The following is an 18439-nucleotide window of genomic DNA, read 5'->3' as shown; positions in this document are numbered from 1 at the left end:
TTTGAGCCAAGTTGGCAGCCATGCTTGTGGCTATGGAAATCACTACACACAACAAACAATAGCCGGTAGACAGAAGCCGGCGGCTAATGTGTAAGCGTTGTATAATTCAAATGTTCATAAATATCTGCCGTTTAGTTAGAATCCGAACGTTAAGCTGAGCGCACAAGTTGACTTGTAATAATTAGAATAGAATACATATGTATTTCCTTGGAGCTGGCGGAAAGTGAACACAGACTGCCGCGATTTGCGTGGAACTAACTGCCTTGAAAAGTGAAAGTTTGAAAGTGAATGTGACAAGATTTTCAGATAATCATGTCTACAATAGTAGGATGTAGTCGTCGGATGTTTTTTTACATTCTTATTCTATTTTGCGGCTTTGCCAATTATGCAACGGGTAATAGAGATGAGTATTTCTCATCTGTATCGGGCTTAGAAAAATTACTAACGGTCGAGAGCGAAGTACTAAACGATTTACAGCATTACATCAGTTCGTTGCAAACGCATATTGACTGGTTGCAAAGGTAAATTTGAGAATTAATTGTGAAATAAAATGTACCAAAACAAATTTTAATTTATTGTCCCGGTTTGCTAAATGTTTTTGGAGCGATTTTATTTTGTATGCTTGTGACTACGCTTGTGTCCGGTAACTAAGCAAAAGGGCTCTATTGACGTGACGAGTGAACCAGTGATGCGGCACTTTTTCTGATAGAGATTCATGCAGGCTAAGTAAACTCCATGCCATACAGTCTAACTGATCTGAATTATGCTCTTAGAATCATACGACCTGATCCACTTTCCTATACTTACACTTTGGTTCGAACTCGGAACATCTGGACTATTAGACGATGTAGTACATTGCACAATTTAACTCAGATACACTTATGGTCAGCTGCATTTTTCATGGCAATTAAGAAAAAATGTTCAAACAAGAAATAATAAAAGCTACAATATTAATATATGTACATAAATGCCAACTCTTCGCCTGCTAAATGAATGAGTTGGATGGGATAATTTGATTAAGCGAACGTGTGAAAATCAAGTTAAATGGATTTTGTAGTTCAAAGGTGTTAACAGTTTAGCTGGTAGTTATGGCAATAAATTAGTGGCGAATGTGTTAAACGAAAATAATTGGATGTAGCATTTCATCAAAAATATCAAAACAGGTTTTGTGAAATGTTGGCAACTAAACAATCAATAAAATTAACCAACCATTTCACATAAGTATGTACATAAGTAGGTACATACATACATATGTATGCATGTGCATATTAAATGCAGTAGAATTTTCTTGTTACCAAATTGCCGGCAATGTGCTGGTGTGGACAGCCGAAACAAAGTTTAGTTGCATGTAGGGTCGAGTACGACTTGAAAATAGATTTCTTATAGTTCTTGAACCCTCCCTTTTTTATTAATGATGATGTATAACAATCTATTGTTATATGTACTTACATCATGGGAAACATTTAAGAAACCCCTATTTTCTTCATTTTTTTTTTTAAATTTTGGCCCTTTTTAATTAAAAAAATGTCTATGTAAGTTGCCGTATCTTCTGTACTTATCTTAAAGTGCATTTATTTTTGAACAAACTGGTGAGGTAACGCAATCGTATAAAAATTGTCGAAGTTAAGCAATTAAGAAATACGCCTTGAATTTAGGTACAAATGTATTTGTATTAGGGATGTCAATTTTTTTTGCTTTTTACGATACCGGGATTTTCGGGATGTCGTTATCACAATCCCGTGATCCCGTTATAACTCCCGGGATCTAGATAATCATTAATTTTCAACCACTTAAATCGAAAAAATTGCTTCCAAAAATTATTTAAAAAATTCAATGCATTGTAGAATAAAAATGTGGGTACCTACCAAATGAAAGGGGAAATTTCTTTAGAACTAAAAAAAATAAAAACCTGTGAATTCACAACGACGAATAGGATTTTTTTTAGCTAATAAATCCGACGATATTATCGAGTTTATATAAGTCCTTAAGATATAATATTTTCAAAAACAAATATTGCGAAATTTCAAGGAAAAATTTTAAAAGGACATTTTCAATACTTACAAGTCGTTATGCATAAAAAAAATTTAATCTGACTAAATTCTACAGAATTTCCTCTTTAATTTGATACCCATACTTCTTCTCTAAGCACATTTCACTGAACTTTTTAAATCATTTTTGAATTATTGACGTCAGAGTGTAAAACTAAAAACGCAGTTTTACTATATTTGGTTCATGGTTTTGCAAATATATTGATTTTTGTGTGTAAAATTTACTATCGCATTACTAAATAAAAAAATTAAATAGAAATAAAAAAAGGAATATAGGTCAACAAAAAGAGTTTCTATTATCGCCATCAGTGCAAATTACAAAAGGCCGGGATCCCGGGATTAACATTCCTAATGTTTATGTATTGTACTTTCCACTTTGACCACAGCAGTTGGAGGTAAGATCCCTGGTGATAAAAGGAGTGAGGGGCTGTGGTTAGTTGATTCGACCATCAGGAGGGCGGTACGTGTATTGCGCAAGAAAAATCTCAACAAACTTCAACGCACAAATGGTAAAAAGTAATTTGTTAGATATAAGTCATACATGCATACAAATGTACTCGTTACGGCCCTTGTAAAATCCATACTTACTGCGGGAAGATATTTTCTTTATGTTACGCAGTGGCGGATTCGCCCTAAGGCCCAATAGGGCCGGGGCTAGGTCAGCCAGATATAAGGAGCCAATATGGACAAAAAATACACTGATGGTAACAAGACACGCACGACCCAAAATAAATACGTATAAACTCGATATAGCGACACTTAACCCTTAAAATCTATATGGTCGTAGAAGCACCCAGGTCTAAGGAACTTCAAATAAATTTAATTTTATTACTAACCTGACTAAGCAAGTCAGAAGTTGAAGAAAAGACCGAAGCGTTTCAGCATAAAAGATGAGAATCGGAAGAGTGCTATCAGTTTGTTGGAATGGCTAAAATTTGGGGACATATTTTGACACAACTTTATCTATACCTTTACCAATGATTTTACGGGCCAAAAACTGGCAGATAGCCGATTTAGCAGCGCATGTACACGACTATAGATCTTCCATTTGACAATGTGTTTTCACTTATTTGATGACAAATGCCTCTGAAGTTGACATAGTGATAACCAGCCTTAAGAGCTTTGTAGTGCCCAGCTCTTACCACTCGGCTACCGCTCTCCTAGTTTGTGTACTTACTTATACAATAGACGACAACTGCTCGTTTTGGCTAGTGTTGGCATTGCAAATTTCTCTGATCCCATGTCCAGTACTAGACGAACTCCATAAGCAAGTGCCAGCTCTGGACATGCCTGGTATAAAACGGCAAATGTTAGCAGGAAGCAAAACAAGTATCAGTGTAATTTTATCGATAATATATTTCGACAAAAGAAAATTCGTATGTACTACTTAAATAATGGGAGCTGCGGAAGAAACGGATGGTACTCTAGGGCCTAGGGCGGACAGACTGCAAATCCGCCACTGATGTTATGAGTATTTTTTTTACAAGCTGAAGGCCAATTAAAATTGCTTAGGGCCGTAAGAAGCGCTCGCAAATAGCCTTCGCTAGAAAAAAAAAACATTTTATTTGAAGGTACATATGTATGTACTTATACATAAGTCTGTAATTTTGTATCAGCCTTGTAAATGAAAATTATTAAAAAATGTACAATGCTAGCAGCAAACATTTTTAAATGCAGTGAACAACGTACGTACATACACTTGAATACATCTCTACGTATGTATACACTTATTTACATATATTTGTACAGCACATGCATATGTGAATATATAAAATAGGGATGTTGCGAATGTGGAATTTTAGACACCCGTGGATGGGAATGCGGATGCGGATGCGAATGCGGATGTGAAATATTTTTTATGAATTTTGGTCAAAATTAAACCTGCGCCACTAACTTGGAAAAACTTGAAACTTGACAAAATTGTAAATTCTTTTCGATTGACGCTGCCCAGTTGAGAGGACTTTCAGTTATATTTCTTTTTTTATTGCGGTGCAATAATTCCTTTTTGATAATTGCATCGGGGCTGCAAATGTCGGATGTATCCTCCTAACTCTCATCTTCACAATCTAGCATCATGGCGAGATCGTTGTTTAAATGCCGTTGTGTTGCAATTTGGAGAACCAATTCTTTTTGTTGTTTCAGAATTTGGAGAACCTGTTATGTCATCAGCGTTTTTCGAGTTTAGTTTTTGTAATTCATTTTTAATCCTGTCTTCTGTGACTGGTTTGAAAAATGTGTACTTATAGCGACGTTGTGAATAGGTGGATATGGCAAATAAATTGTTATTTTCTAGGAATGAAAATTTCGATTAAAATTATGTTTTGAAAGTCGTGGCTGTCAGCAGAATTAGTTTAAAATCTTGTTATTTTGTTAACAAGCTACCCCGGTTTTTATAATAATTTGAATTATTGGATTCACGCACGATAAAGGTCTCAGATCTGATTAGTTCCCGGGTGACTTCTTGGAAAGGTTCACCTCTAATGAATAGCTTGTGATTAGTTTTTTTTATTTAGTTAGCTAAGCTGGGCTTTTCCTAGATGCAGGCTATCACAATTAATTACTCGCCGCTGTTTTTTTAATTTCGAATTGTGTCGTTATTGCACAGGACCGTCGATATCATTTCATCTTTATTTCGATGCGTGCTTATTTTGACATTTTATCCAAATTTAAAATAAATGTTTTTGTTTTCGAGCTAAAAGACTAATAAAAGGAAACACAGAACTTAAGCATAATAAGTTTTATGAGAAAAAATTAATTACACTTTTCTACGAAAAAGTAAAAAAAAAAACTAAAAATGCATCCAGTTTTTTCAACAGATCTTTGTCAAATAATATTCGATAGTTACATAATTCTTACGTAGTTAAAGGTAATCTTTTAACGCGCAAATAGTCAACTCTCTTTATAGCCAGCCGTTGACGATTTCCGCTGGAAATACCTACTAAATATTATCTTACTCTTTGACTTACTTTGACGAAAGAAGGTGGACGTAGGGGGACAGTCTTTACGTAGCATCCCCACAGGCAAAAAATGTTGACTAAAATTTTTATTTGCCAGATATACGTTTTATCAGGGCTCTTGCACAATATTCGCATTCGAAAAAGCTCCGCATTGATTATTGCGAATTCGAAAGCGAATGTTAAAATTTATGCGTAAGTTACGCGGTTACGAATGCGAATGCGAATATTCGCAACAACCCAGATATAAAAGTAAATTTGTACAAAGGCTCCGCATTGATTATTGCGAATGCGAATCTTAAAATTTATGCGGAAGTTCCGCGGTTGCGAATGCGAATGCGAATATTCGCAACAACCCTGATATAATAGTACATTTGCACATAATCATATATCAGCAAAATCATACCAAATAAGTCATATCAAGATATGATTTATGAGCAGCCTACAGTTGCGTTCCTACTTGCCTACTCGTCAATCAGACACCTTAATTAATTGTAAATGAATTAAGACGTGTATGTGCATAAGTATTTGTGTACATATACTTATCGTGATTTCGTTTCTACCAAAAAGTTTTGTCGTTTGATTGCCCCTTTCTCCCTTCGTGTTCGATTCTAAATTAAATGCAATGGGTGAGAAAATTGTGTGTTCGTTTCTTGAAATGTCACACTCTTGTAAGGCCAAAAAAAGCACATTTCTGCCCTCTGAAGCTTTGTCAGGGGAAATTATAAAATGGAAATTAGATGGTTGTTTAAAACAACAATATTATGAAATTCGTGAACTAGACAAGAACAAGAAGGCAAAAACATACCTTTTTATATTGTTCAGTGTATCGTCAAGCACATTTTGCGCCGGGGTAGGGCAACATTTTTTTGGAAGAAACGAAATCACCATTAGAAACATGTGTATACCTACCTTTGAAACTCTAAATAAACGTAATAGAGTAGAGGCAAATACTTTAGTGAGAATATAAAAATAACAAGTTTTATGAATATTCCCCAAGTGATTCTTAACGACTTTTTTGTGATACATCCTAATGTGCATACATTCATAGATATGTACTACATACATAAATATTATGTAGGTATGTGCGCCAGTGTCAAAGCCGCTTGAGTGGGCGTACGACTAGGCCGTGCTAAATTTTAATTAATGCAAGAAATGACCCATCAGGAATCTCTAGAGTAATTTATATTAAACACATAAAAATGTGAATAAGACAAATGTATGTATGTACATACATATATAGATACATTGGCCAAATTGATATTATATATTCCATGGTAATGTGTGAAACTGTTAAAAATCATAAATTCTTGACATGCCAATATTTGGCGGGAGCAGTCCACTTTATGCTATAGACAAACTGTAAGGGCCATATTTTCATCATGTATGTATGTATGTTAGAGTGGTTCATAAAAACACTCTTTTTGGAAATTCATAAACGCTACATCAGAATATTGTTATTTGTGATAAAAAATGAGACACGTATTTTTTTATTTAGAAATATTTTGTATCCGCCATTTTGAATTTCGAAAAATTGACTTCAGATTCCTAATTAGCAACCCCAATTCTGTGCCGGGTTTCGAACAAATCCAATAATTAAAAAAAAAATTTACCTCCATTTTGGATCCGCCATTTTGAACTTCAAAAACTGACTTCAGATCCCTAATTAGCAACCCCAGAAACCCCCTGGTAACAAATACCAACCCATGATAATGCGTAAATCATTCAGTATCAACGTTTTAATTTTACTAGTGTCTTTTCGAGAGCATATATTCGGGAACTAGACCCATTCTAATTGTCCAAGACAGTTGTGTAATTAAGGAAAAGTTTCCCAATAATACCAGAGTAATTATATGTAAAACCAAATTTTTATCTGCATTTTAACGTGTCAAGAAAATAAAAAAATTGAGAACATCAGCGTTTTTATAAAAAACCGACCAGCGCGACCTCTAAGAAAACTTTTTTTTTCCAAATAAAAAAACATGTTTCTCTTTTTTTCTATCACAAATAACAATAATTTGAGGTAGCGTTTACGGATTTCCAAGAAAAAAATTTTTGAACCACTCTGTATGTATAAAAATAACAAAACAATTTTATGTTGATATTAACCCAAAAGAAAAGGCTTTCTTCTCATAAATGTATCGCTCTTTGTTTTATAAGACCGTCCTAACCCAAAACCGTGATTTTCCAGGAAACAATTGAAGTTTTATTAATTGCCACCTTATATATAGTTATATAATTAGAAACTTTTGTTTATTATTGAGAAAGGAACAAAAACAAAATAAAAAATTATGCATTACATATTTATGAAATGAATTTTTAATAAAGATATCGCACCTTTACTATAAAGAGATGTCATTCAAAATTTACGGTTCGTGGAAAAACGCGATCAATGCGGTTTTTGTAATGTTTCTTATTGACATAAGTTAATCTGTTCACCAAGTTAATTAATTCTATGATAAAAAAATAAACAAAAAAAAACGAAAATTTTGATAAACACACATAGACCGCTGGTGTGCTATGTATTTGGTACCTTTTTATACCCGAGCGCACATGTGCACAAGGGCATTATAATTTTCTTCATATAACGGTTGTTTGTAACAACCAAAACGAATCGAGATAGATATAGACAAATGTATACATAACCGATCAGAATGAAAAGAGAAGTCGATTAAGCCATTTCTGTCTGTCCGTCCGTGTAGATAACTCGAGCAAAAATTGAGACATCTCAACGAAAATTGGTATGTAGGTTGCCCTTTACCCAAGGTAGGTTCGTATTGAAAATGGGCAAAATCGGACTGTAACCACGCCCACTTCCCATATAATGATATTATTGAAAAATGCAAAAACTAGGTACGATATCTCAGTAAATATTTGAACGAAATTGTAGAAAATTAGTATGTGAAGTAGAATTATGGTAAAAAACAATATTGTTATGAAATTTTAGGAAAATGGGCGTGACTCCACCCACTTATGATGAAATGTTGTATCTCAGTAGCCGCTTCACCAATCTTGATTAGAGTCCAACTAAGAAATCTGTTGCAAATCTTTGAAATCGGGTAATAACCACGCCCATTTCCCATATAACGGTAATATATCGAAACACGAAAACTGCGATAAATCAATCATAAATTATTGAAGTTAATTTACTCAAAATCCATGATTGCAATAATCACTTACCATAAAATTGGATTATTATAAATTTTTGGATAATGGGCGTGGCACCGCCCACTTATGATCGCAAATGTGTATTTCGGTAACCGATTCATCAAATTTAACCAAAATTGGTGCACCTTATAACCTTGGCACGGAAAGGAAATTTGTTGAAAATTATCCAAATCGGACTAAAATTACACCCCCTTCCCGTATAACTGTAAATTTCAAAAATACGAAACCGATATTTCAAAAACTGAGGACACTAATTAACTCCAAGTTAAAACGTACGGCAATCCCTTAACAATCAATAAGACTTTTATAGACTTTTAGGAGTTAGGCGTGGCACCGCCCACTTTATGACTACAAAGGTCCATCTCGGTAACCGCTTTAATGATTTCTACCAAACTTGGTTCAATGATTTCATTAAGTCAGCATATTATCGAAAACGTTTGAAATCGGGGAAAAATCTCCCTATCATGCAAGGGTAGTTGAAGGGTAGAGAAAGATGGACGACGGTAGTTGATACCTGTTTCGCCCGAACTTATATTTCTTTACTCGTTAAATTTAGTTTAAAGTTGTTCATGAAATAAAATAAAACTAGAATTTATTAATTGCATTAGAAAAGTACCCATTAATGGAAAACGAAACCAAAGTACCGTCGATGAAAAATTTTACTACATTTGGCACCGTGGGTGGGAACCGTGCAACATCCAAAGAGTTTGTTTTTAATTGTGGTCAGCAAGCAATGGCATATGCATCCAATTAAAACACATTTACCGTTCGGAGGCAGCGTAACACTGTGGGCCACTCCATTTGTATGAACTAAACTAATCCACTGTGAATCTGCGCCCGGCACGTCAAAACGTACACATAAGTATCTGAAAATTAATAAAAGGTCAAAATACATAAGTGCTTGGCTCAAATAAAGTACATAAACACGTTACATACTACTCGTATATACTACTTATGTACATATCAACAAAATATTTTTCAAACATTTATTTTTTTTTAACTCTTCGCTAGCATTTATGTTTTTAATCTGTCTGATATCGGTTTTTATAAAATGTACATAAAACATAAGAGGCTTACTTTTGACTGTAATCTGTGATTTATGACCCGGGCATAGTTGAGACTTAGAAACTTAAGAGTTTTCCGTGTTTAGGTTTACCTTTCAATTTTTCTGTTATAGGGCAGTACCAATGCAGCCCTCAACAGCCTTATGGTATTGAATTTAAGTACAGCCTAAACGCAGCTTTTTTCTGATTTGTTCAGAAATTTCATGATTAGACTACGAAATATATATTTATGAACGTAAATATATACGAGAATATATGTATGTACATTAGACTGCATCACCAAAAAAACTTGCGGGTTTTCCGCCGGGATTACAAAATTTATTATATTCTAAGACGTCCACCAAAATATGTCGGAAAAATATTAAGATTTAAGCGAGCTGGACCGATTTGAAAATACCTCCAAAAATGAAGTTTTTTATGAATAAAAATCGTTTCTTAAGAACATTTTGAAAAAAGTCCCCTCAGATGACAAATTAGATTAAGCTTAAAAAATCTGCATAAAAATATTTGAAAATCTTTTCAACGGAATCGTAAGAATGAGATTTTTGATGCTGTTTTTTTACTTTTTTCAAAGATTGGCTTACGAAAAACTTGAATAACTGGTCCAAAAAGGTTCTGATTTAGACTTATGGGATCTCAGTAGAAAGGTATTTTCACACTGTTTTTATTTCTGACCAAACAAACGTCATTCGTGTCCCATCTTGTTTTTTCGAATACCAACACACATCTTAATTCAACTTTGAATGAGGTTCGTTCATCCTACCTTTCTCTTCCATCCTTTGAATGAGTTTATTAGCAATGACACCTCTCAAGTCTAAATCGGAAGAGTTTAGGTTCAGTTATTCAAGTTTTTTCTATGCCCATCTTAGAAAAACGTTAAAAAACAGCATCAAATATCTCATCATTACGATTCCGTTGAACATTTTTTTTAGTTTTTTTTTAATATTTTAAGCTTAAACCGTTTTGTCATTTAAGGGGATTTTTTCAAAAAAAATCTTTAAAAAACTATTTTTATTCATAAAAAACTCTATTTTTGGAGGTACTTTCAAATCGGTACAGCTCACTTAAATCTTAATATTTTTCCGAAATATTTTGGTGGACGTCTTTAAATATAATAGATTTTATAATTCCAATGGAAAAATAGTACCGATTTTTTTTTTGTATGGGGAGTGATGCAGTCTAATGTACATGTATGTATGTAACTTTCACAATAATCTGGCATTAAACCTATTGTCGGAGAATCTTTTTATCAAAGCCGTATATCCATTTCTACTAGAATAACTGGTTTGATTCTAAATAATTTGGTGCTGTGTATTCATTTCTAATAAGTTGATTGAACTGCATAATTTTAAAATGTGAGGACTATACCTCCAACGTGTAAAGTACAAAAGTTTGAAAATTAATACGTAGGTAAAAAAGTGCTAAGATGGCAACATTCTTGTATATGCATTTATATTTACATTAGCCGTGTTTTATTTGTCCAGAAATTTAAGCTATTAGCTTATTTTGTATGGAGGACTTACCCAACATAATTATATTGGCTTATGAAAAGCTATCTTGGCTTGTATATTGAACAAGAGGCATTGCCATTCAGCATCAGAAATTTTCACCTTCAGCCAATCAGAAATAGGCAACAACTTACTCTGACACTATTTGCAGTCAAACAACTGTCAAAATTAGGCTAACCTAGGGAAAAAGCTTATTTCGTTTTATTTGATCAAGATTTAGCTATTTGCTTGTAATGGTTGAATAAAACATGCCTATTATCAGACAAAGTGGGGACAACAAAAAATACAGTAAGTAATGCTAACGTTGCACCTGTTACCTGTAAGTTAGGCTACCTTGCCTGATCCATGAAATCTCACATAGCAAATTATTTGGCTCTGCTTAAGCAGGGATCACACGATTTGTATATTTTCACACTTACAGGGTGGTGTTGTTTGGAAAGTTTTTATTAACCTGAACTCATTCTAGGTAAACATTTCTAAACAACACAACCGGCTGTTCAAGTATTCGGTTCCTTTAGTCGCCGTCATAAATTCTTTGCAACAATCTTTCCCGCTCAATCCCCAAATCACTTCATTGAGGATAATAACTCCTAGTTAGCTGTTAAATGATTTTGGAGCGCAATATCTTCCTGCTCAGGTAGATACCAGGATAGGATGTTATACTTTCATGTAAGAAGTACCAAGTTCGTATAATCTGTTCCGACGCTCTAATGATGCATCGGTGGAGAAAAACGACAACTTTTAATTTATTACCAGTACAGTATGTATACACTAGAGCTCTTGATATTCGATTGATCGATGGTTCGAATAGTGAAATTCGATTAGCTGTATTCGAATAATCGCCACCATGTTCGTTGTCAATTATTCGACTAATAACTGGTAGATATGTACATATACATATGAATCAGTGTTGGGCGTTTATCAATTAATTTTGAACCGACTTCGCAAAAAGGAGAAAGGTTATTAATTCGTCGGAATATTTTATTTTTTTTTTATATATGTTACCGCATAACTTTGGACCACGTTAACCGATTTCTATAATTCTTGTTTTTAAAAGAAAGGTGTTACTATTGTAACGTATATTGTCATTCCAATGTTGGAATATTCGATTGAAACCAGGACCGGATTCGCGGCATTCGTCATAGAGTGATTACTCGTTTCGAATCGAATCTACAATACAATTCAAATGGGCCAAACACACTCGCTATCGAATGTTACGATCTAAAAATCAAACTTCGATTCAAGTTACGTTCGATATCGAGTTCCGCGATTCGGGCCCAGCTTATTTACATCGAATATAACCTCTGATTGTTATTAAAAACAAATATTTGTACATATATAAGTTGCGTACGTCAGACCGCGTAAAACTTGAGAAAGCATGGTCCACTTTGAGCTGTTTTTCTGTTTTTTTTTGCTTTGTAAATTCTTGGCGGTACCATTTACGGTTGTTGGATATGAAGAAATTATTTGTTTGTGGAAAAATTTATAGTTTCGATAAAAAGACGCCACAAAATACATTTGGCGCTAACTTTTCTCTCGCGGTTATGGCTCGTTTGCTTATCATACGAATGTCGACAAATACATTTCGGCATTTAAGGGAATTTCGTCGATTTAGCCTACATTGCACATCCGTAGGTTAACGATTCTTTCACCCATTTTGTCTTGTTGTCGCCAGCGAATGAAGAATTAACATTTCTCAAAATTTCACTACTAAAAATTCAAAAATGTTCTTAAAACTTGCTAGGAAATTTGGAGTAGGATGGGAGTGTCATTGATAACATTAGAGCGAGAGAAATTTTTTCTTACAAAACCTTTCATTATTGAATCATGATCTAACTTCGGCGTCAGAAGAACAAACATTTTTTTCTTTTTATGATGGGCTGAATCGAAGCTACATTTTCGTTCCATTACTTATTATTTACTTTCATTTGCATATTACCATACTGTTGTTTTGTTATTAGAACGTTGGGGGTATACTACAAAAAAAAATTCGGACTAATGCGTCGATGTTAAATAAAATTTAATGACCAATTTACCGTTTCATGTCTTATCAAGAAATGCCAGAAAAAATAAATAAAGTTTCTTAGTAAACCAGAATTATTAAAAAACAACGAAAACAGTATTTTCGGGAATAGCACAAAGATAATTTTGTACGGATAGAAAAACACGGGTATCAGCAAAAATAAATTTTTATCAACTGGAAACAAATTGTACGCAAATCCATACACACACATATGAATGTAGAAATTTTGGCATGGCGACAATTATGAAATTAATTTGCGACTAAAGACACACAAAAAAAAACAGGGAAAGAGGGGAATAACCTGATTTTGAAAGTGGTCAATTAATACTGGTATACATAAACAAATCTATTAAAAACGTTTGTCTCACTTATTTAACAAACAAACGAAATGAAACCAAACGATGTTGTTTTACACATTAATGATAGTATAGAAACAGAACAGATTCTTTAATTAAAACATCGAAATGAAGCTGACATGAAATTTATTATTAAAAAAAAACCGAGTTTTTAAAAATGATTAATTTCTCTCAACATTTTTGACGCTTGTTTAGTGAATTGGACTCGATTCGATCCGAACATCAAACCGCTGCTGACGATGTCGATGGATACCTCAGCAATCCAGTAAATGCATATCGACTCATTAAGCGCTTACATACTGACTGGCGTTCTATTGAGGACATTGTTCGGGAGGATCACACTCAGATGGGTAAACCAGTTTTATCTGCTCATATTTATGCATTTATTGGAGGCACTTTCTTCAGTCAGTTTCAGTTTAGAAGAAAGAGAGAAAGTGAAACAAACATCAAACCAAAAATATCTCAACTGTCACAACTAATCTGCATCGTTTTGTATTTATTTTGATTATTTCTTTAGATTTTCTTAACACGATGGAAGCTAATCGGAGGAGACTCGATTTTCCCACCACAGTGGATATTGAAGGAGCTGCGGCGGCATTAGTACGGCTACAGGATACGTACAAACTGGATGTTGGTGATTTAGCGGGTGGGGTTTTGAATGGGATGAAATACGGGTAGGTGCATTTGTTAGGCGTGCTGTGAATAATTAAAATATTAAGGCCTTCATATACAGGGCGTCAATGACTTGGCAAGATTGCTTTATTCTTGGACATCATCTGTTTGAGATGAACGATTTCAATCACACCATCACTTGGTTAAAGCAGTCAGTTCAACTGCTCAAAGAGCAAGAATACAACCCAGATCCGAGGACGCTGGACTTTTTGGAAACGGTGGTGGCCTATCACCTGGAAATGGGTATGCGAGTGAAATGGGCACTGGAATAATTGCCGAATCTGTCAAAGTAATGGTTAAAGTTACTACATTCCAAATCAGGTGACCTCGAAACGGCCTTGGAGCTAGTGAATCACATACTGGCCACTGACGCGACACGCGAGCACATGTTCGATACTAAGCTTCACTTGCAGCTCATGATTAGCGATGGCGTTAAAACGGGCCTGTTGCATGAGACGGTTTCGCCCCTGGGCGATTATCATGTGAGCTAAGAGGAGCCTAATATTGCTTTCCTTGTTTTAATTTTGTAATCTCTGTTGTTCAGCTTACCAATGACTTCAAGCTTTACGAACAAGTCTGCCGTGGTGAATTACACCTGACCGCTGCCGAAGAACGGCATCTGCGCTGCCGCTTTGATAGTAATAAAGTCCCATATCGCCTACTGCAACCTTTTAAGGTGGAGGAGCTCTCATTGGATCCGAGAATAGTACAAATACACGATGTCATTTCAGAAAGCGACACTAGCGCTGTGAAGCGGTTGGCCAAAGTGCGCATGTCTCGCTCCCAGGTGCGCAATATCAATGGGACGCCTGCATCGACCGCCAATTATCGTATCAGCAAAAGCGCATGGTTTTCATATGAAGAAAGTAGACATATGCGGAAAATTCAACGTTACATGGGCGATCTCTCAGGGTTGAATATGGCGAATGCTGAGCATTTGCAGGTGGCTAACTATGGCATCGGGGGACATTATGAACCGCATTTTGACTTCTTCACCGTAAGTAAAGGCAGTAGTATTTTTGGACCTTGTTTATATTATTGTAAGGCCTTTAATCACTGTTAGAAGGAGCTCGATACAATGTGTGTCGCATAGCTGCATATAGCTATAGAGGCCCGGGTGAGGCTTTTCTTCTAAAAATTTTCGTTTTTCGGATCAGATGTATAGCGATTTTGGCTGGGTGATGTCGCTATATGTATCCTTTTCACCAATGGGAAATTAGAAGCTTCAGAATTTTTTGTTGTTGTGTCTGGGGGTGAGTAATGCAACAGCCGTCCTTCGTGTCAGTTTTGATAAGGCTTGTCCGTCTTGTCTATCCCTTAGCCGTACTCGTGTTCCCTGCTGGGATTACAAGCTTAAGAAAACCCCGATCCTTCAAAACAATTGCTAAGAAGGACTAACACCTATACCGCTGCACGCAAAGGAAATATGTATAAAAAGCTAGTTCGTATAGGAAAGCTACAATGTCTAGGTACGAATGCTTTGTTGCACGAACTGTAGGAATAAAGATGGCATAGGATATACTATTGAAACTTTTGACAGCTTCAAAATGCTCAGCCTGAAACTCATCCTGCCTATTGTACGCCAAAAAGGCGCTGAGCATTTGTTGGCTACCTTGGGTAAATGTTTTCATTGCGTCGCATCCACCGATCATGGAATACTAGTTGACCCCAATGTGTCTATATTAGGTACGGCAAAAAAAGAAAATAATAGATTAATTAATCATATGATTAATCACAAGCAAAAAAAAAAATTAATTGCAATTATTGAGAAATAATCGATTAATCGAATTTTTAAAGGCACGTTTTTAAAGTGAGTATTCACAAAAACTCTTTTCCATAAAAAATTTCTAATTCTCCAGTTAATAGCCTTGAATAAAATAAAACGAGTATTTGTAGTCGCCATAATTCTTTATCATTCAACCAAGTTTGCAAAAACAAAAGCTTTGATAAGCGTTTTGTTGTTAAGCGGTTGCGTTTTTCAGTGGCTGTAAGACCAGCTTTTGGATAAAGGCGCTCAGCAGGCGTCGAGACCCCAACTACAGAAATGAAAGTTTTTTCGAAAGTCCGTAAAGTTTTCATTTCCTCCCAAGCGTTGATGATATTTCGCTTAAGTTTTAGGAATTTAAATAAAAACACATTTCATCTTGTGGGGGACCCAAATCATCATCTTTTCGCCTTCGTTTGTGTACAAGAGATGAAGGAGGGGCCCAAAGATAGTACTCATTTTCTACTGATTCTACACTGAGGGAAAAATAGTAAAATCAAACAGAAATGAATTTGATCTTACTATAAACGTCAATGGAAGTACTGTATAGAGGTAAATATTGAATTCAAACCCGCCCATATTAAAATGAAGCGTTCGTTTTACACTTCACGGATGCTTTTTCATAATTAAGATGAAAAAAAAAAAATTTAATTTCCATGTTGCCCGCAATGGAATTCGAACCCTGACCCTCTGGAAATCAACAAATTGTGGCAAGCATCTGTGCGCACTCAGCTACAGACATGCATGCTTGGTATACATACCCTACACAAAATGCGACCAATCGGGGGGGGACTCCGGGAGCAATCGCAAAGGAACATGCGACTAATACCAGTTTTGTTTTGAACTTTGTGCAGAGGTATGTACACTTACATATACATTCTCAAATGTGGACATTCAAATACGTGCGTACTAAGTTTTATTATGAAAATATTTTTTTTAAGTACCAACATTTTTAAACGATAATAAAATAAAAAGTATTCACTTTTACTATGCATTATTTCCCCAGTGTAGTGACGACTCGCTACCCGTTTTCATAAGGTCATCTGCGCACATTATTTAAGTTCGCAATAACTTCATTACTCAGGCCAATGTTAACGGATCTTTGAAATAAATTTTTTGAACCTCGAGTGGAGTAAAGTTGATGCAGCCAGCAAAAAAATGTTCGATGGATGGATTTTAGACAAATACAGAATTCATATTTCTCGAAAATAAGTTTACGATTATTACGATAAAAATCGATTATTGAAACACAAAACAACGATACAACTAAATCGTAAATTGGGCAAAAATTATCGACTAATTTAATCAAATGATTAATCGTTGCCATCCCTAGTCCATATAGTTTGTTAGGTTAATAAATTTTTTATTCTTCATTCATATATGTAATTTGGAATGACGAATACATTTTCATTCGTCATAATTATTGAAATTTAAGAATACAAATTTATTATTCATCCGAAATTACTTGAATGATGAATGATGATAAATTTATTTGCTATTTGAAATTTTATGATGAATGAATATTTATTCGGCATTCCAAATTACTTAAATGCAGAACAAAAATGTATTCTTTATTAGAAACTACTTGAATAATGAACGAAAATTTGTTCGTATTCTTTTAATTCAATTATTCATTTTCCTAATTTCGCCCAATTCAAATTAAAGTACTAAAAGGGCTCTGATCTTCAATTCTCCGCTCTCGTACATCCGGAGTCCGGACGCATGCTTTCTTTATATTTTTTTAATTAATTAATATAATAAAACTTTAATTTTAGGATAACAGCACATTTTCGCCATCAGTAGGAAATCGCCTTGCTACCGGAATATTTTATGTAAGTTTAAACAACGCTAAATTAATAATACTATACAAAATTATTGTATTGAGTAATTGAAATGCGAAATTTTTTTCACTCCATTTAGTTATCGGACGTAGAGGAAGGGGGTGGCACAGCTTTTCCCTACCTTCGTCTTCGAGTGAAGCCGCAGCATGGGAGTGTGCTTTTCTGGTATAATTTGCATCGTTCCGAGGAGCCCGATTATCGTACGCGGCATGCTGCCTGTCCTGTGCTCAAGGGTTCTAAATGGAGTGAGTGAATATTTCTAATATTTGGATGAAAAAGTTATTTTTTTTAAATGATTTTTCAGTTGCTAATATTTGGGTACGCGCGCGTCATCAAGACCTTCAGCGACCGTGCGACATTGTGCCTGATCATGAAGTGTCGCTCAAATATAAAGACTTGCATTGAGAAAGTATTATACTACTACTCAATTCGTATTAAACAGTATTTATGTAATGTTACTTGTCCTCGAATTTATGTATGAAAATATGTTATACTCGTATGAAAATCTTTTTTAAAAATGTGTTATTCAATTGTGTCATTGTTAATGGGTAGGAAGGGAATTTAAAAGGTGTTCTAATTAGTGATTTAACTATTTGTTTATTATTATTTTTTATTAATTTGTTGTTTATTCACAGCAATTTCCTAATAAAAAAGTAGTTCATAACTTATTTCTTATTTAAATATGTTTGTTTTTTCGACTTCAATTATAAAATGACTATCGATATTTGCCGATAGTACCTATTGAGGAACACTATCGGCCATATTTAATTTATAAGAAAAACTAAATTATTATTAAAATACTTAGTTTTATTAAGCTAAATAATAGTATAATTAAACCCATCCAACTTAAAACTCTCTCTGACTCCAGAGACGATAATGCAATGCAAAGGAATATAAAGCTTTTTTTTTTTGATGAAAGAGATATTGAGGATCCATAACATTAATGTCCTGTTAAAATTTGAAATGACACAATTTTGTCATTTTAAGTTGTAACAGTCTGATAAATTTAAAAATTGATTGGTGAAACTTGGGATAAGTTA

The 18439-nt window shown here is 34.5% G+C and overlaps 1 protein-coding gene across 1 annotated transcript; it reads left to right on the top strand.

Annotated features, from left to right (window-relative positions):
• The first annotated feature begins 145 nt into the window (after positions 1–145).
• Positions 146–17964, top strand: LOC118736800 (prolyl 4-hydroxylase subunit alpha-2). The gene is made up of 9 exons (XM_036466836.1): positions 146–521; positions 13317–13471; positions 13639–13795; positions 13855–14036; positions 14115–14275; positions 14338–14790; positions 17334–17390; positions 17479–17644; positions 17704–17964. Exons 1-9 carry the CDS (start codon positions 313–315, stop codon positions 17802–17804), a joined length of 1641 nt encoding a protein of 546 aa, XP_036322729.1. The 5' UTR covers positions 146–312; the 3' UTR covers positions 17805–17964.
• Positions 17965–18439: the final 475 nt, after the last annotated feature.

This window comes from Rhagoletis pomonella, unplaced genomic scaffold (assembly GCF_013731165.1).
Source record: "Rhagoletis pomonella isolate Grant_MI unplaced genomic scaffold, Rhpom_1.0 Rhpom_scaffold_00004, whole genome shotgun sequence".
Classification (NCBI taxonomy): domain Eukaryota; kingdom Metazoa; phylum Arthropoda; class Insecta; order Diptera; family Tephritidae; genus Rhagoletis; species Rhagoletis pomonella.
This window is presented reverse-complemented; position numbering and strand designations above follow the sequence as displayed.